A 19,802-nucleotide genomic window follows, 5' to 3' on the forward strand; every position below is an offset into this window, starting at 1 on the left:
AACTGAACACTCCTCAGTCATCGCTTTTGAAATGTGCTGATTGCCCAGTGTTTTCAAATTAATGTCAGAGTTCATTATCTCTCAGTGTCCTGTATTTCAGTGTTTTTTTGCATTGTCCGATTTAGAGTTTAAGATGAACAAGTTTGAGCTTCAACACCCTTTTGGTTTGGTTCCAATTGGAGCGTTTCTATGAGGCTTTTTATTGACTGCCAACTATTAAGTCTTTCCCCTGGTCCTGCAGACCAATAAAACTCCTGGCATGGTGCTGATGGGAAAACTTCGCAATACTCGTTTAAAAGTGATACTTTATTGCGATAGAGCAGTTCAGTTTGGCCACAAAATAGGTTCTATTTAGTTGTAAGCAGTTTTGTGACCTTGACGTGGTCTTATGAACTGAGGATCAATATTAGTTTTTTTTTAGCATTTAAGGCTGTTTTCAGTGATGCAGTGCAGCTGAGATATGATGCAACCAATTGTATGGAACTCAAAGTTGGAACCTTTATTTAGCACAATGGAAAGTTGCTGCACATCTGGGGGAAAATCGTGTGACATTGTGGGTGGCAAAAAGATGTTGCAGTTGAGGTAGTTGGCAGAGGAAGAGGCGATCGTCACAGGAAGGGGCTTAATAACTCGACATGGTGCTCTCCAGCCACTCGTTGAAAAGGCAGACCTGTGTGGATGGACACGTTTGTTACTTTGCTCACAAAGGGGCCGTTTGACTTGTAAGTCCCGTCAGTGGGTCATCGGATATACAAGAAATGAAAACTCAGGAAGGCCTGAGTTGAGTTTTGAATCCAGAAACTGTCAGGCTTCCCACTTAGGAACATCTTGATAACACTTGCTACCTAATGTTGGTATTTGTCTGGAAGGTATTATTTGTCTTGGCCTACCAAAAGCTGTTCCCACAAATTTGGACACATAACTATGCAAATTGGCTGAATTCATGTTTCCACCACTCCAAACCTTAATGGATCAATTCGATTCAATGACTTTATCCCGTGTACCTTGGCATAGACTCCCGTGTGGTCCTTCTCAGCACAGCCAAAACCCCAAGACACAACACCCTAAAGCTCGCTGTTGCACACCACGGGGCCCCCGGAGTCACCCTGGCGGCGGCACAAAATTCGTGTTTAAGGATTCAAATGGTTAACGCTCGACCTTTGACATCAATTCCTGAAGGGTTGAAGACAAATTTTGAGAAGTTCTTTTTGGCGCTCGGTACCTGGCATGAGTCCTTGCCTCCCTCCAGGTATCCGGCGCAGAACATGGCATCGGTGATCATGCCAGGATAGGAGTTGTTACAGTCTTTGTCTGACAGGATGGGGATGTCCAGGCACTGCAGCTTGTTCCTGTCGGCGGCTGGAACATAGGCCACAATGTAGAATGGTTAACCTAAGCTTGGATTCAAGATGTTCTGACGGATCACACAAAACTTGGCTAGGCATGAACCAAAGAAGGCCATGAGTATGGATCAGCGCTCATCCACTACCCATCTAGTGTAACATTCAGCCATTAAAGATGCATCTAGTTCTGAAGTTCTAAAGATCAAAGATGCCCACTCGAGGAGAGGAATTTGATCTTAAAATCTTTGACTGTGGGACTCACTGGAGCTTATGGTGTTGTCCCATCCGGAGACTTTGCACATGGTGCCGCCGGGGGCGCAGCTGCTGGGCAGGGCCACGGGCTTCACATACTGGTTGAGCGTGGCGGGTCTGCTTAGCTTAATCAGCATGATGTCATTGTCGATGTCGTAGGAGCTGTATCGGGGGTGGCGGATGACGCGAGAGGAACAAATGAACTGCTCGGTTCCCTCGTGGACCTTGATGTGGTGCTCGCCCAGACACACCTACACGCGGCTGGAGAGCATTCAGGGTTTGAAAAGGTGGCTTATGGGATTGAGGTACCTTGATCGGTTGCGGGCGGGGGGGTACGTACGACTTGTATCAGTGAGCGGCAGACACAACCCAGTTCTCGTTGACCAGGGAGCCTCCGCAGAAGTAGCCGGAGTTCAGAGACACCTGATGGGGCTGCGAGTGGGGCGTGCACTCGTAGCCTCTGACGATCTTGTCGTCTTCGGTGGCAACTGCAAATGGAGCCGCGAACCCATTAACCGAGCGAATGTCGAGTGAGGCGATGAGGGAAGGTTTACTCACAGGCGGCTCCGACTAGCAGAACAAAGACCAGGCACCTTATGGTTGCCAAGGGATCCTGTGGATGAGGACTTCAGCCTGGTGCCTCCTTTATATTGGAAGGTGCTCTCCTGCCTCTCTTTTAGGCACACCCCCAAGGTTGTGTTGGAACTGTGAAAAGGGTCAAGTCAGAAAATGCTGACTGAGTGACGGTGAAATGTCCGTCATCAAGGCAAGCCCAGCAGAACTGAAGAGTATTTTTATTGCGTAACTAAACACTCACCAATAATAACTTTTTTTTGTTGGGACAACTTTATATTTGTGGGGTTCGGTAAGGATTTGTGATGTATGTGTGTGTCTAAATTTAGCTGTTTGTAATATTTGTTTTTTGAGTCGCTGACCTTGACATTGTGCTGTGGAAGGCTTCTGCAGATGGACTGTTCACAAGCTCAAATGTTGATTGAAGTCTTTAGATACGGCAGCTCAAAAACATTTGGCCACATATCAGAGCTGTGCAAAATCAACTTTGTTTGACTTTTTTTATATGATAGCCATGTTCTGTTCCAATAGCGCTTAGCTGCAAGCATGCATAATGTTATGTTAGCCCCTCTCAGGTAAGGAGAATTTCTATCAGGTAAAGAATTTCCATCAGATAAAGTCCTAAAATCAGACACTTCATTTAATCAGCGATGAGAACGGCAAATGAAAAAAACCGCAGCCCCCTGGCCAGGGTCAACGCCCCGGAGGGGGCTCAGGGGGCAAAGCTCCCTGGAAACTCCTGGATTTTGGCAGTATGGCGACCCAAAAAACATTAATTTCATCACTCAGTTTCAACAGTTTTGTTAAAAAAATATTCCTGCTTGGTGGGCTACCAAGGTGAATATAATAGTCAAGCCTCGGTTTTCGACCACAATCCGTTCCAGAAGGCGGTTCGAGAAGCGAATCGGTCGAATTACGAATCTATTTTATCCATTACAAATAATGGAAAAAAATTTAGTCCGTTCCAAGACTTTAAGCATTCTATTATTTGCGCATTTTTGTCCGAACGCGTCGTAGCGCATCGTCGACCGCGCAACTGCACCGCGCTGGTTGCATGATTGTGACAGAGCCGTCGCTGAAATTTAGAAAATATTTCTAAACTCCTGATGTACTCTCCAAAATTCAAGTGGACCTAAGTGCGCAGGGAGCTTAATTTTGTCCGATTGCGCAACTGCAGCGCACCGCCGAACGCGCAAACGTAGCGCGTCGCCGACCGCGCAACTGCACCGCGCTGGTCGCATTATTGTGACAGAGTGGTCGCTGAAATTTAGAAAATATTTTTAAAGTCCTGATGTACTTTCCAAAATTGAAGTGGACCTCAGTGCACAGGGATCTTTATTTAGTCCGATCACGCAACCGCAGCGCGCCGGGCGCTCACTGTCGCATTGCTTTAAGAGCGTCTTTGTGTTCCGAGTTGTAAAATGACGCTGCTCTCGAGCCATGCCCAGCTGAAGCAGTTCCTGATCCCGTTCGACTTGTCTATTTCCCTGGCACGATCCTCGTCTTTTTTCTCTAAAACCTTCGCCATGCTGGCTAAAACTTTTGCTAATTAAGCAAATGAGTTGGCAAATTATGTGACGAAACTAGCACCAAAATGCTGCCGAAAAAAAGGCGGCTGTTGTCGCAATACTGCTGCCAGCACCCCCCCCCCCCCCCCCCCCTCATATAAAAACAATTTTTCAACGGATCTACACGATTCACAAAAATGATACTCCCGACGGAAAAAAACATGGAAATCCGCGGAAGATTCTCATCCCTGTTTAATGGGATTATTTATTGTGCGTTTAATGGATGCTCTGTGTTCATCTTTTGAAACTGCGCAGTGATACCCGACGTACCAGCAGATTTCATAATTAGATTTTATTCAAACAAATGGTATGCCTCTCCCCGACCAACATCTCCAACAATGTGCTCGATTAGATGAAAGATAAATCATTCTGCAGTTTGGCCAGCTGTTCATTTGAGTTGTTTTTCCAATGAAGAAAGACCTGGCTCTACATTTGTATTTCACGATTGTCAAGCGTTCTTGAAGATCCTGGGAAACGTCCACATGCTGCGATAGCTTATCAACAAGCCGTTATGTCATCGCAAGCGCCCGAGCAAAACTTTGAACAAGAAAATTGCTGGTGTTTGTCAGCACTAAATCTCAATGTAAAAGGATAAAAATGAAAATGTAATGTGACTCAAAAATTGTCAGTTGGGTAATGTCAAGTACTTTTGTCTGACTGCTTTGTCTCTTTGTATTACTACTTTGTCTCTTTGTATTTCGAGACTAATATTAGAAGACCGCTGTCATTCATTCCCATAAAACCAAAATCTTTGCTTTCGAATTTGATCTCGACAGAAAGTGATGCCTGGACAAAAACTGATACAAACACCCCAATGTACTCGGAAGGTGATTGGCTCTCTGCTGACCAATGGGGATGAACCGCAAAGGAGGGCAGCACTCCCGCCGGTGATTATAAAGCCAGTCTTCAGGTATGCTCCTCTCATCAACAAGATCACTCAGCAACCATGAGGTGCCTTGTCTTTGTTCTGCTCGTCGGAGCCGCCTGTGAGTAAACCTTCCCTCCATCGCCTCACTAGACATTCGCTCGGTTAATGGGTTTGCGGCTCCATTTGCAGTTGCCACCGAAGACGACAAGATCGTTGGTGGCTACGAGTGCACACCCCACTCGCAGCCCCATCAGGTGTCTCTGAACTCCGGCTACCACTTCTGCGGAGGCTCCCTGGTCAACGAGAACTGGGTCGTGTCCGCCGCTCACTGCTACAAGTCGTACGTTAACACCCCCAACCGATCAAGGTGCCTCAATCCCATGAGCCGCCTTTTCAAACCCTGAATCCTTTCCAGCCGCGTGGAGGTGCGTCTGGGCGAGCACCATATCAGGATCAACGAAGGAACCGAGCAGTTCATCGGTTCCTCCCGCGTTATCCGCCACCCCCGCTACAGCTCCTACAACATCAACAATGACATCATGCTGATCAAGCTGAGCAAACCCGCCACGCTCAACCAGTACGTGAAGCCCATGGCCCTGCCCAGCAGCTGCGCCCCCGCCGGCACCATGTGCAAAGTCTCCGGATGGGGCAACACCATGAGCTCCAGTGAGTCACACGGGCGACCAGTCGCTTTCGACATCAAGATTGCATTTCCCCGTTAGCGTGTCGTCTGGGTTTCCTCTCACTCGTTCTTCTGCAGCCGCCGACAAGAACAAGCTGCAGTGCTTGGACATCCCCATCTTGTCCGACAGCGACTGCAAGAACTCCTACCCTGGCATGATCACCAACGCCATGTTCTGTGCCGGATACCTGGAGGGAGGCAAGGACTCTTGCCAGGTATTAAAAATCAATCGATGAGGGCTTTAAGCCACATTCTCACCTTTCTTCACCACGTAAAGGTTCGCAACGATAAAATCCTGATCCATCTCGTCTTTCAAAGGCGGGTCGTGTAGTATTATGTGTTTCATAGTGGATCAAAATGTGTACCAAGGCTGTGAACTTTGTGCTGCCAGGGTGACTCAGGTGGCCCCGTGGTGTGCAATGGTGAGCTGCAGGGCGTCGTGTCCTGGGGCTACGGATGTGCCGAGAAGGACCACCCCGGTGTCTACGCCAAGGTACTCTTCCAACTTGCCTGACCGTAATGGCCTAAAAGTCGGTCCGGCTGATTTGATCGTCATGTTCTCGTTCTCAGGTCTGCATCTTCAACGAATGGCTGGAAACCACCATGGCCAATTACTAAGTGATCTGAGTGGATCAGTCAAGTGTTCCATCTTTGGCCCTGTACGAAAAAGAAGAAATAAAGCATTCTTTAAAAATACACTGCAAAACTCGCTTCTCTTGAATGGTCACCCATTTTAAGATCGTATTTGTGATTTTCTTTTGTCATTTATCAGATCCTTGTGAGGAGAAACTTAATGTTGCTTGTTACGTCACAATTCTGTTAAATTCAGAGCAGCTTGCTCACACATAGAGGTTAGGAGTTAGAAGTTAGGCAGCTAACAAAATATTTGGTTGTTTGATTTTGTCCCTTTATGGTTGTGCAGGGACTCCAGAATCTCAACTAGCAATTCCCATGTTCATTTTCCATTTGTTCTTTTCAGAAAGGAGGGAAATACAACAGGGCCTTTGCATGAAAAAAAATTCACAAAAGCACATTCAAGAAGTCCACTGATCCTTGAAATTGGATTGAGTGATGCTATTAGTATTTGAACAAATTGCACCAGGGTAGGCCGTACCAGGGAGACTACTCTGCTCTCTAAAATTATCTGATTTAAATCTCATTTCCCCCAAATTAGCAATGCACTTTAAATCACAAACCAAAAAGTCACTATAAAACAGCCAATTGTTTTCCCTTTCCTGACACATGGCTTCTTCTTTAGCAATCCTTTTCTTTGTGATTTCACTTTTTCCATCCATCTATCCATTTTTGAAACTGCTTGTCCCCACGGAGGTCGTGGGCGTGCTGGAGCCTATCTCAGCAGTCATCGGGCAGTAGGCGGGGGGGGGACACAGCTAATCACAGGGCACCCAGACGAACAACCATCCACACTCATACCTAGGGGCTGTAGAAACTGAATGTCCTCTCGGTTTATATCTTTTAGGTCGAAGCTTTAATAACTTTCATGAACAGTTACAGGTAGTATATAATATTGACTCCTCACCTGTACAGCAACAACTCTTAACTCACTGTTCAACACGATCTGACTTCCTCAGTCTCTTAAATGTCCTTCCTTAGTTTTAGCTTTACTTACCCTGACAGAATGTGCATTAATAGAAATAAAGTGGCTTCCGAAATACAGTAATATAAAATTGTGATTCTGTACTGTATTATTAATTCAAAATCAGATATACAAACATTTTAGCAAATAACTGGGATTAACATCTCTGAGCAGTACTGAACACATTACTCTTGTATCACTAACAAACATAACGGTGGTGAGATTCGGTGGTGGGAACTTGTCAGTGTCTCATCACTCTACATAACCTTTGCTATATTTCAGTGATAAGTCTTTGAGGAGGTCGTCTGTTTACCCTCACAGGGCGTCTCCTCCTGGCTTCAGGGTTAACGTGTTCAGGATCACCTGCTTGTCCATTAACACTGTCGTCATCACAGTTATCACCGTCTCCCGTTGTGAATGGGACTTCCGGTTTGTGTTTCAGGAGTTTGAAGTGTGATCTGTGTCTTGTGAGTTTGTGTTCATGTCTCTGTGCAGTGACCATTGTCCCTTTCACTGTGATGACTTTGTAGGGGATAGGGTTGAATGGTGTCACAAGTTTTCCTGTTTTCCTCTGTTGTATTAGGACAACATCACCCTCCTTGAGTTCAGAGTGTGATGCGTTCCTCCTTTTGTCTGCATAATTTTTCATTTTGTCTTTCTTCAATCCATCTGTCCGACGGAGATCGTCATGAGATGGATGGTAGTTTTATATTTATGGGGCGACCATCGTACACTTCAGCCGGAGGCTGGTCGGTGCTGTGATGAGGTATTGCACTGTAGTTCCTGAAGAACTTGTATAGCTCTTGTTTCCACGGCTTGCCTTCCAGCGTAGCTGTGTGTATCGCTTTGGTCAGAGTCCTGTTGAATCTTTCAACTGCAGCGTTGGCCTGTGGCCAGTAGGGGGTGATCTTTCTGTGGTGGAACCCAAAGTCTGAAAAGTCCTTGCTTGAGAATGGGGGCCCATTATCGCTTTTCACCACTTTTGGAATGCCCACAGTTGAAAAGAATTTGTCCATGACAGGGATGAGTTTGCATGCTGATGTGGACGGCATAATCTCCTCAAAGGGAAATCTTGAATATTTATCTATGATGACTAACAGTCACCTGAAGGAAAGGGGCCACAGAAGTCCACTGCAACATTTTCCCAAGGTCCCTGTGGGAGTTCAGACATTTGCAGTGGTTGATGCTCAGTCTTGGGTGTGGATGATTGACAAGGAAGGCAGCGGGATATCAGTTCCTCGGTTTGTTTGTCTATCTTTGGAAACCAGACTTTCTCTCGGAGCAGCTGCTTAGTTTTGACAATGCCTTGATGTCCTTCATGAGCAACTGCAAGTGCTCTGGATTGCAGGGTCACAGGCATGACGAGTCTGGTGCCCTTAAGAACGAGACTGCCTCCATCCACAGTTGTAAGTTCTTCCCTAATGTTGTAAAATGTTCTCAGAGTTGAGTGATCAAATTGTGTGGCGTTGTCATGTAGGCTGTCCCAGTTACCTGAGTGAATAATTTTGACAACATGTTGTAACAGTGGATCACCCAGAGTCTCTCTTTTCACTTCTTTGAGTGTCATTGCTTTGGGTACTGCATGTGTTGCAATAAAGGAGACATGCATTTCAGTGTCCACGTCATCTGTGATACTGGGCGTGTGAAGTGTTTGTGGATGGCGAGACATGTAGTCTGCCGGGTTTGATTTTCCAGGTTTGTGAACAACCTTGAACTTGTAAGGTTGCAGTCTGAGGGCCCACCTTTCTATCCGTGCGGGAGGCTTGGACTTTGGGTTGTTGAAGATGAGCTCCAGCGGTTTGTGGTCCGTGATCATAATGAATTCAGCTCCATATAGGTACAAATGAAAATGCTCACAACTCTGGGAATATCGCTGTCCCACTGGGGTCAGGGCCCTACTTGCATAGGCTACGATGTATGTTTTGTTTTCCACCTTGTCAGTCTGTGCCAGGATTGCACCGAGACCAACTGGACTTGCGTCCACAATGACTTTTGTTTTTCTCTCGGGGTGAAAGTAGCTCATGACCGGATTGCTGATCAGCCTGTCTTTTAGTTGATTAAGGGCCTCTGTATGTTCCGTTTTCCACGACCACTCCGTGTCCTTCTTTGTCAGCTCGCGCAGCGGTTGGGTAATTGAGGAGAAGTCCGGGATGAAACGAGCGCTGTAGTTAGCCATCCCCAGTAGGCTGCGGATCTCACTCGGATGCTGTGGGAGTGGCATGTGCGTGATGGCTTGTATTTTCTTCGGGTCAGGTGAGATACCGTCTTTTGAGAAGATGTAGCCATAGAATTCCAGAGACGTTTTGTGGAACTCACATTTGTCTCTATTAATTGTGAAATTGTTTTCATGGAGTCTTTTGAAGACTTCTTCCAGGGAGCGGTCATGCTCTGCAGGGGTGGTTCCAAAAATGATGATGTCATCACTGAAATTTCGGACTCCCTGTATTCCGTGGAGCACATTTTGGATTGTGTGTTGGAAGACCTCTGCTGCTGAAGAGATTCCAAAAATGAGGCGTGTGTACCGTCTCAGTGTTGAGAATGTAGTGATGTATCTGGACTCAGGTGCTAGTTCAAGTTGGTGATATCCTGCATTGAGGTCCAGCTTCGAGAACATGGTGGCGCCGTTGAGATCATGCACGATGTCATCCACTGTAGGTGATATGTGTCTCTCTCTTTGGACAGCTTTATTAGGCAGGCGCATGTCTATGCAGAGGCGTATTTTCTCTGGTTTTTTTTGTTTCGGTGGTGCCACAATGGGTGACACCCAAGGTGTTGGACCTTCTACTTTTTCAATTATGCCTTGGTCCTCCAAGCTTTGTAATTCCTCCTCTACTTTCTTCCTCATGTGAAAAGGATTACGACGGTGGGGCTGAACAACTGGTTGCACACTCTGGTCTATGTGCAATTTGATTTGGAAATTTTTCAGTTTCCCTACGCCTGAGGTGAGACTTGGATATTGCAGGAGCAGCTGATCTGCTTTAGACAGGTCCTGTGGTACGGTTTGATTGGAGAGCACCACATGTATGAGTCCTAGTTTAGTTGCAGTGTCATGGCCCAGCAGTGAGCCGTGGTTTCCATCAACAATGTAGAATGCTGCTTGAGCTGTTCTCCCATTAGCAGAGACTGTTGTGGTGACTTTACCATGAAGGGAAAGGGGAATTTTTGTACCAAAAGGATATATTCTTTTGTTTGACTGCTCTAGTTTGAGTTTTGTTTTCAATGCGCTGTAGGCTCTTCCATCCAGGAGATTAGCTGAGGCTCCCGAATCAACAAGAACATCAATGCATTCACCAGTTATCATGACTGACCTCACTGGTGGTTTTCTTCCCTCCGCATCTTTTGTGACAAAGACGTATTCGTCATCCGTGCTCGAGTCATCAGCAGCTAGATGACTGATGGGAGTGGTGTCAGCATCGTTAGTAACAATAGTTTTAATTTGTTTGCGCCTGTTAGGCCATGACATCTTTTGTGTGCTCTGTGTTGGTTTTATTTTCTGTCCATGTTGATGGTGTTTTACCTTTATGCCAGGGTCGGAGAGACAGCAGCGGGCGTAGTGGTTGGATTTTCCACCTGTCCGACACTGTACACCTTTCCCTGACCACCCTGATGAGGAAATGCACTTTCACAATTGCTACATTTCATCTCTGGCTGATTTCTCTGGTCCACGTTTGCCATATTGTGTACAAATCGGTATTCGAACAAAAAATTCGAGATTTTTTTGCTTCGGATGTCGGACGAAATTCGGTTGTCGAACCTGGCGAGATGACCCGAGAGGACCCGCATGCCAACTGACTCGTTATTACATTCTCGTTACTCTGAGGATTGCATCAACTCTAATCATGCCTCCAAAGGAAGCAAGTGGGAGCAGTAAAGCCATCCTAAAGCAATGCGACAGTGAGCGCCCGGCGCGCTGCGGTTGCGCGATCGGACCAAATTAAGCTCCCTGCGCACTGAGGTCCACTTAAATTTTGGAAAGTACATTAGACTTTAAAAATATTTTCTAAATTTTAGCGACCGCTCTGTCACAATAATGCGACCAGCGCGGTGCAGTTGCGCGGTCGGCGGCGCGCTGCAGTTGCGCGATCGGACAAAATTAAGCACCCTGCGCACTGATGTCCACTTAAATTTTGGAAAGTACATCAGGACTTTAAAAATATTTTCTAAATTTCAGCGACGGCTCTGTCACAATAATGCTTCCAGCGCGGTGCAGTTGCGCGGTCGGCGACGCACTACGGTTGCGCGATTGGACAAAAATGCGCCAATGAAAAACTGCTTAAAAAAGGCGTTTTTTGTTGTGTTTTGTTTTGTTTTTTGGCTTGGAACGGACTATTTCTTTCCCATTATTTGTAAGGGGAGAATATGATTCGGTATTCGAACGATTCACTTCTCGAACAGCCTTCTGGAACGGATTGTGTTCGAAAACTGTATTTTTGAGTTTTCAATCGAGAGAATTTAGAGACTGAATAATTTTTACACTATTGAGATTGGTGAGTGGAATTATTATTGGTTGTTCGAACAATTGAGACTTTTTCTTGCTTATTCATTAAACTTCTACTTTATAATCAATTAATTTCGATTAATGATTATTTAGATCTTTTATGCTTTACGTCTCTTTTGTTTCTCTATCATAGTCATACTGTAAACCGTTCAGTTCTTTTTTAAATGAAGACAGCTTTAATCCTGACATCAAGGAGTGTCAAATCTGGTTTGAAACAGTTAACTTAATCTCAGCTAGCATGGGTGCACACTAGTGGAAATAAACGAGTCCCCGCGGTCATAACAAAGACAGCTAAATCTATTCCGAGCGGTTAACAAAAGCCCCAAATCTTATAGGAAAGAAGAGCCGCTGAAACGGCTGCGATCAATTTGATCCCGGGTCTCTACCAAGTAATTATTCAACACCGGGGTCTTTTTGATTTTAAAGGGACTGGCCTCCGGAAATGACGGAACTAATATAACAATAGAGTGATTACTTGAACAGCGGTTAGACTTGGAACGAATCTTCTTTCCGTACCGGCTTAAATAAATTCTCGTCTCCCCTACATACTGCGTTACAGCAGAGGGGCTAAAGTACAGAATTTTACCCTTTAAACGGAGAGCCGGTCACTTACATTAGATAAGTGCACAATTTGACAGGACGCCTGAATCTTTGACCGGAAGCCTTTGCCTGGATAGGCTCCAGAGCATCCGTGGACCCCCCCTGAGTGAGCCCCGTGGCCGTGGAGGCCGTCACCAGCTGTGCGCAACGGCCGCTCCAAAGCCGCACATTTCCTCCTGGTACAAATTGCACAAAGTGCGAAGGCCCAGAGGCGTAGCCAGGAATTTTTCCAGTAGGGGCGCACGCCCACAGGAAAAAAAATCGAACATCACCCAGGCCGTTCGCTGATCGCTAAAACAACATCCGGGTCCGGGAGGCAAACGGTGAATGGATAACATCGCGCACATAGAATAGCGCAAGCACATTCGCGCAAGACCGAAAGAAAAAAACGGCATGAAAATGAAGAATCGAAAAAGCTCAATCTTTTTCAACCGGGGCGCAGGGAGTCCTAACCGGGGCGCCGCCCCGGCTCGCCCCGGCTTGGCTACGCCTCTGCGAAGGCCCATTCATTTACTTTGGGCGTCGGCCAGAGGGCGACATTACCCCGGCCGCTATCCAGCGGGAGCGGAGAAAATAGTCAAGCGGAACGCCTGGAAAACAAAAACAAAAAACAGGCCCAACCCTGTTTAGCTTCTGAGATCGGATGAGATCGGGCATTCTCAGGGTAGCATGTCCGTAACCCGTGATTGGACTCATAATTTTGCATTTTGTAGTCACAATCGCCCGCGTGTTAGTCAATGTCGGAGTTAAAACTAGGGCTGAAGTTTCCGAATGCCATACGTGATCGGTGTTGTACAAAATTGCTTTAACGATTGAAGTGCAAAAAATAAATAAATAAAAAGCTTACGGCACCTGGTATTCCCAGGCAGTCTCCCATCCAAGTACTAACCAGCCCCGACCTTGCTTAGCTTCTGAGATCGGGCGTTGTCAGGGTAGCATGGCCGCAAGCTGTCATAGGTATCGAAGTTTTGCATCTTCAAGATTCAAGAGTTTTTTATTCGCCATGTTTGAGCGTGCCAAACAAGGAATTTGACTTCGGTAAAACACACCCTCTGTTCAACATTTAGGTGACTAACAACACTCAGGACATGTGAAAAATGCCAAAAACAGTGTAGACAAATTCAAAAAAGGTGTGAAGAGCAGGATGTTATTGCACAGTAATGACTCTGAGACTCTAAGAGTGGTGTGAGTTCATCAGAGCAACAGCCTGGGGGAAGAAGCTGTCTCTGTGTCTGCTGGTTTTGACGTACCGAGCTCTATAACGCCGTCCGGAGGGGAGTAGTTCAAACAGACTGCAACCTGGGTGAGAAGGGTCTGTAGAGATGTTCGTTGCACGTTTCCTGGTCCTGGACAGGTACAAGTCTTGGATAGATGGGAGGTTGATTCCAATGATCTTTTCTGCAGTCCTGATTGTCCGTTGCAGTCTGTGCTTGTCTTGTTTGGAGGCTGATCCAAACCAGACAGTGATGGAGGTGCAGAGGACAGACTGGATGATGACAGTGTAGAAGGTCTTCAGAAGCTCTCGCGGCAGGTTGAACTTCTTGAGCTGTCTCAGGAAGTACAGCCTCTGCTGGGCCTCCTTCCGGACAGAGTCTATGTGGCCGGTCCATTTCAGGTTCCGAGAGATTGTGGTTCCCAGGAACTTGAAGGTGTCTGTGGAGAGAATAGTATTACTGCAGATAGTGAGGGGTAAAAGTGGTGAAGGGTCTCGCCTGAAGTCCACTGTCATCTCCACGGTCTTGAGCGGGTTCAGCTCCAGGTGGTTTTGGCTGCACCAGTGGACCAGCCGCTCCACCTCTTGTCTGTACGCAGTCTCATCACCGTCCTGGATCAGTCCGATGAGAGTTGTGTCGTCTGCATACTTCAGGAGCTTCACAGGAGAGTCACCTGAGGAGAAATCATTGGTGTAGAGAGAGAAGAGCAGTGGGGAGAGGACGCACCCCTGAGGGGCTCCAGTATTGGTGGTCCGGGTGTCAGATGTGATGCCCCCCAGCCTCACACGCTGTCTCCTGTTGGTCAGGAAGCTGGTGATCCACTGACAGGTGGAGGCAGGCACCGCAAGCTGGATGAGCTTCTGTTGGAGGATGTCAGGAGCGATGGTGTTGAACGCCGAGCTGAAGTCCACGAACAGGATCCTGGCGTACGTTCCTGGGGTGTCCAGGTGGTGCAGGATGTAGTGTAGTCCCATGTTGACCGCATCATCCACTGACCTGTTTGCCCGGTAGGCAAACTGGAGGGGGTCAAACAGGGGGCCCGTGACATCCTTCAGGTGGTTCAGCACTAACCTCTCGAAAGATTTCATGACCACAGACTGTCAGTGCGACAGGTCTGTAGTCATTCAAACCTGTGATGGCGGGCTTCTTGGCCACTGGAACGATGGTGGAGCTCTTGAAGCACGAGGGCACCTCACACAGCTCTAGAGAACGGTTGAAGATCCGTGCAAAGGTGGGCGCCAGCTGCTCAGCGCAGACTTTCAAGCAGGAAGGTGACACGCCGTCTGGGCCCGGTGCCTTCCTGGTCTTTTGTCTCCGGAACATCTGGCGCACTTCCTCCTTTATAGACACAATCGCCTTTGAAAACATGCCAAGCAGCGACGGTACTTGATGGCTGTTGTAAAAATTTCCTTTCACAATTGACGTGGAAAAAAAAAAAAGGCTTTCAGCACCTGGTATTCCCTGAACGTCTCCCATCCATGTCACAACCAGGTCTGAAACAGGCTTTCTTCCAAGGCTTTTGGTGTTTCATCGCTATTATGTTTCATGTTTCATGGCTATCATGAAAAGTTATGGACAGCTGTTTGTGTGGTAGCATGAACATTTTGCTGGATCAAAGTAAATGTCATCAAATGGGGAAATACTACATGGAAGCGCAATGTGTTGTGTTGTGTTATTTTACAAATAAAGACTGCTGCTTTGAGTTCACAGGGAGCCAGGCTCTTTATTCCCTGTACATAGTCTGCCCTCTAGCGGTAAGAAACGTGAACTACAATGCTATGGATGACACCACACAATTTAGGTTTCAAACTCGGGTTATAGTTTCAATGTCGGAGTTAAAACTAGGGCTGAAGTTTCCGAATGCCATACGTGATCGGTGTTGTAAAAAATTGCTTTAACGATGCAAAGTGCAAAAAAAAAAGAACTACAATGTTATGGATGACTTCACACAATTGATGGCAAAATGAAGCTTAAGAGTTTGACCAGCTCAGTGACCTAGTGGTAGAGTGTCCGCCCTGAGACTGGAAGGTTGTGGGTTCAAACCCCGGCCGGGTCATACCAAAGGCTATAAAAATGGGACCCATTGCCTCCCTGCTTGGCACTCAGCATTAAGGGTTGGAATTGGGGGGTTAGATCACCAACTGATTCCCGAGCGCGGCACCGCTGCTGCTCACTGCTCCCCTCTCCCCCAGGGGATGCATTAAAAGCACACGGGGATGGGTTAAAATGCAGAGGACAAATTTCACCACACCCAGGTGTGTGTGTGACGATCATTGGGACTTTAACTTTTTAACTTTATGAAGCATTTCAGAAAAATGTGTCCAAAAGTAGTGATTCCTTTCTTTATGATGATGATGATGATGATAGAACTTTATTCATCCCACAGCGGGGAAATTTACTTGTCATAGCAGCGCATAAGATTGCAAGGACACATAGTGTGCTCGTCAGGGACACCAATTTCCAGAAATTGTGTGAAAATCTTTGATAGCCAAAATGAGACTGGGCTGTCAACAGCCGTACTGGAGGGATTGCTTTTATGGCAGATAATCGTTCTCTATGCTCATCTTGAATCAAAAGGCTTCTCTTTGCGCTCATCCGTAAAGAGATGCACACTGCTTCACACAAGCAACTCAGTCACAGGTCATTCCATTCTAATAATGGAAAATTTCTCAGCCTTTTTGTCTGTTTTTGAAGCCTTTACAATGTCACAAGTTATTATTACCGACAACATCCGTCACTGCTTTGGGTGAAGATGGAGAAGGCGGGTGTGGACCAGCGCCTGGCTGCATGGACAACGGACTTCCTCACTGACCGGCCGCAGTATGCGAGGTTACATCGCTGTGAGTCCGACGTGGTGCGCTGCAGCACTGGTGTCCCCCAGGGTACGGTGCTCTCTCCTTTCCTTTTCACCCTGTTCACCTCAGACTTTACCCACGACACCGCTCACTGCCACATCCAGAAGTTCTCCGACGACACGGCCATTGTTGGATATGTCTCGGAGGGGAACGATCTGGAATATAGGTCGGTCTTCAAGGACTTTGTCAGCTGGTGTGAGCTCAACCAGCTTCAGCTGAACACCAGCAAGACGAAGGAGTTGATTGTGAGCTTCGGGAGGACAGCACCCATCTTCACTCCGGTGAACATCCAGGGATCGGACATTGAGGTAGTGGAGAACTACAAATTCCTGGGTGTTCGCCTTAACAACAAACTGGACTGGACTGATCACACCCACGCCCTGTACAAAAAGGGCCAGAGTTGCCTCCACCTGCTGAGGACACTGAGGTCCTTTGGTGTGTGCAGGGCTCTCCTCCGGACCTTCTATGACTCTGTGGTGGCCTCGGCCATCCTCTACGCTGTGGTCTGCTGTGGGGGGGGGGGCAGTATTGACCGGGACAGGGGGAGACTGAATACGATGGTCAGAAGAGCGCGCTCTGTCCTGGGCTGTCCCCTGGACTCCATTGAGGTTGTGGGTGAGAGGAGGACGTTGATTAAGCTTAAATCCATTATGGTCAACACCTCTCACCCCCTCCATGAGATTGTGCGGTCCCTGAGCAGCTTCTGTAGCGGCAGACATTTGCACCCTCGGTGTAGGAAGGAACGGTTCCGCAGGTCCTTCATTCCCTCTGCTTTCAGACTTTACAACATGCATGCCACCTGATAAAATGAATGTGTTTTGTCTCTACTAGCAGCACTTGTGTTTGTCCTTGTCTGTTATTTGTCCTTTTTTGTAATTCTGGCACTTGTTTTATTCTTGCACTCGGATTATTCTTGTACTCATATGCGCTGCTGTGACAAGTGAATTTCACCGCTGTGGGATGAATAAAGTTCAATCAATATATCAATCAATCAATCAATCAATCAATCAATCAATCAATCAATCAATCAATCAATCAATCAATCAGTACTTGGAGAAAGCACTACAGATGCCCCCCCCGCAGAATTCACATTAAAAGAAAACCTGAAAAAAGACAAAAATCGATGATCAACGGCGTGGAGGGCGAATCAAACATCCAGTGCGGCTCCGCTGAACGAGAGAAGGCGGAACCGCCCCCTCCGTGCCTGTCTGTAGGGCTCCCCTGCGGCATGGCCGAGGGGCAGGAGGAACGGGAAGAGGGGGCCTAGTCGGAGGGTGACCCCGTTTCAGGGGATGCGCCAACTCAACAGGCCTGGCCAGATCTAGGTGAGCTGGCTTAAGGCGGTCCACAGACACACACTCCGGCTTACCCCAATGTGTACCACAAAGTGCTTGTCCCCCATTTCCACGACACGGAAAGGGCCTTCTTAAGGTGGGTGGACGGAGAGGTCCGCGATGGCCGTCAACTCGAATAAACCCAACAGACCGAAGGCTACTGGGGACGTGAAAGTTTGGCAAACCATGGCAGGAGGTAGGAATATTTTGAAGTGCAAGCGCCGTCAGCGGCGTGCACCCATTGTTGACATAAAGGACGATCGATGGATTTAATGAATTGGAGTGACACAGATTGTTTTATAAACGTGTTATTTATGTACCGTGTTTTTCCATGCAAAATGCGCCCCCGTGCATAATACGCAATACTAAAAATGGCATGTCAATGCTGGAAAAAAGCCTGTACCCATGTATAATACGCACCAAACTTTTGACTCTTAAGTCCGTAAACGTAAAATTATTTCAGAAAAAAGATCATCTTTGGGAACAACCGGATGTTATTCTGCCGGTCAGTATCACTGCGCATGCGCTAGCAAACCCGATAGCGAAGAAATGTTTCGGATTCGTGTAGGGTACATTGTGACAGCAAACGAGCAGGTGATCGAGCAAGCGTCTGATACGAGCGCATTGTGTTCGTATAGAGCGTGTTTGAAGTGAACAGCAGAGAAGAAAGGAACAAGGCAAAGTGTTGTGAAATAAAATATTACCTGTAATACGCATTTTGTTATTTGCTGATTGAAACTGCTAATTAAACTGTGAATTGAAACTAATAGGTAGAGAACTGAACTCTCGCTCTTTATATAGCTGACGTGTCTTGCACATCCGTTCTGCGCATACTGTCATGGCGGCCTCCATATGATATCCGGTCTGCGATGGAGATTAAAAAACAAACAATATTTGACAATAACACACCATCAAGGATTGCACCATCGCATCAAACGATGTGTCGTCAATTATGAATTTTACTGACTAAGTGCGTTGGGCAGGATGGCTGAATGCGAAGCGCGATTGACAACAAACAAGAAGAAAGGTGTGATTTCAAGTTCTATTTCGAGGGAGATTTTCTTCAAAAATTGTTGTACCCATGCATAATGCGCACCCCAGATTTTAGGACAATAAATTTGTTAAATTTTGCGCATTAAGCATGGAAAAACACGGTAATCGTTTTTTGACTAACTCTGAATGTTACGTCAGACCCGTTCTCAGCTCTTCGTTTGTGTTTATGTCACGTTAGCATACCTATCGTTTAGCCTGTTGTTGCTCGTTCATGTCTGTTCTTGGTGTTGGATTTTGTCGAATACATTTCCCCCCAAAATGCGACGTATACTCCGGAGCGACTTATAGTATATGTTTTTTTTCACGTTATTGAGCATTTTATGGCCAATGCGACCTATATTCCGGGGCGACTTTTAGTCTGAAAATTACGGTACATAAAAGCACCACTGTTACAAAAGACTGAGCACCAAAAAACGTTGAGCAGACATTATTTATTTTTTCAAAGCGGTGTCAAACGCGCACTTTATTAAAGTGGCACCGGCTCCCCGGTAACGGGCTCAATAAGCCGGGAGTGAAGGGACTAGTCCGTAGCTGACCACCCGCGTTAAATTAATTCTATTAGAATCAATCTAATTTCTATACGACGCCAACCCCTCTAAAGCCATTCGACGCGCGAGCCGAGTAACTCAATTCGAGGCAAGTCATCGATATGACCGCGCCGTAATGATGGCTCCCTTCGGTTGTTTGATGCTGGTATTACTTTACGGATATTTTTTAGGTGCCTTTGTTAAGGCCTCAGGGATTCGTTTGTCTAGCGCACCCTAGCACTAGTTCTGTCGAAATAACTTTTGATATGGCCTCGCTCTACTGGGTTTGAGGAAGTAACGAGCCTACTTCCCTTTTTTCGGAAGAAAGTCCCATTTGCAGAAGTATGGCAATGATAGTGTTTGAGAATGAATTTAATGCATTAAATCACTAATTCTAACATGATATACTTAAACACTTTACCGTGAGAGTGCTTCCACCAATTCGATTGTTTCCAACAAAATAATATTTTACTTAATACGATTTAAAATGATTTAATCGGATTATTATTATCTTGCAATTTATTTTGAAGGCAAATTAGTCCCTCAAAATCATTCAAAGTAGCCTCTGACGCGGCCCGAAGAAACAGGAACGGGCTCGTGCCCGAAGGACATTTACTAATTATAGCTCTAACACTAATCCGAAAAGTCGAATTTGAAAACCTTCCTTATTTTTATTTATTATGGTATGTTTGCATACCATAATAATCTCCTATTTATAAACTGAGTTATCAACCCAACCTCAAACAATTAATTGCATACAAATTAGCGCACCACGAATTAAATGAGTATATAAAACACATTTATTGAAGAAGCATGAAATAGAATTACAATTCTCAAT

At 46.3% G+C, this 19,802-nt stretch overlaps 2 protein-coding genes and 1 pseudogene across 2 annotated transcripts; 1 reads left to right on the forward strand and 2 right to left on the reverse strand.

The window, feature by feature from the left end:
• Nucleotides 1-419: 419 nt before the first annotated feature.
• On the reverse strand, nt 420-10,235 carry LOC119135656 (trypsin-2-like). The gene is made up of 5 exons (XM_037273436.1): nt 10,078-10,235; nt 1,606-1,712; nt 1,223-1,359; nt 1,005-1,106; nt 420-670 (listed from the first exon to the last, which is right to left on the reverse strand). Exons 1-4 carry the CDS (start codon nt 10,182-10,184, stop codon nt 1,065-1,067), a joined length of 393 nt encoding a protein of 130 aa, XP_037129331.1. The 5' UTR covers nt 10,185-10,235; the 3' UTR covers nt 420-670; nt 1,005-1,064.
• LOC119135640 (trypsin-2) lies at nt 4,636-5,984 on the forward strand. The gene is made up of 6 exons (XM_037273409.1): nt 4,636-4,722; nt 4,794-4,944; nt 5,020-5,270; nt 5,365-5,501; nt 5,678-5,779; nt 5,857-5,984. Exons 1-6 carry the CDS (start codon nt 4,683-4,685, stop codon nt 5,902-5,904), a joined length of 729 nt encoding a protein of 242 aa, XP_037129304.1. The 5' UTR covers nt 4,636-4,682; the 3' UTR covers nt 5,905-5,984.
• Nucleotides 10,236-12,821: 2,586 nt separating the features above from the next.
• LOC119136533 lies at nt 12,822-12,930 on the reverse strand (annotated as a pseudogene).
• Between the last annotated feature and the right edge of the window lie 6,872 nt (nt 12,931-19,802).

Source organism: Syngnathus acus, chromosome 16 (genome assembly GCF_901709675.1).
Source record: "Syngnathus acus chromosome 16, fSynAcu1.2, whole genome shotgun sequence".
In the NCBI taxonomy this organism is placed as follows: domain Eukaryota; kingdom Metazoa; phylum Chordata; class Actinopteri; order Syngnathiformes; family Syngnathidae; genus Syngnathus; species Syngnathus acus.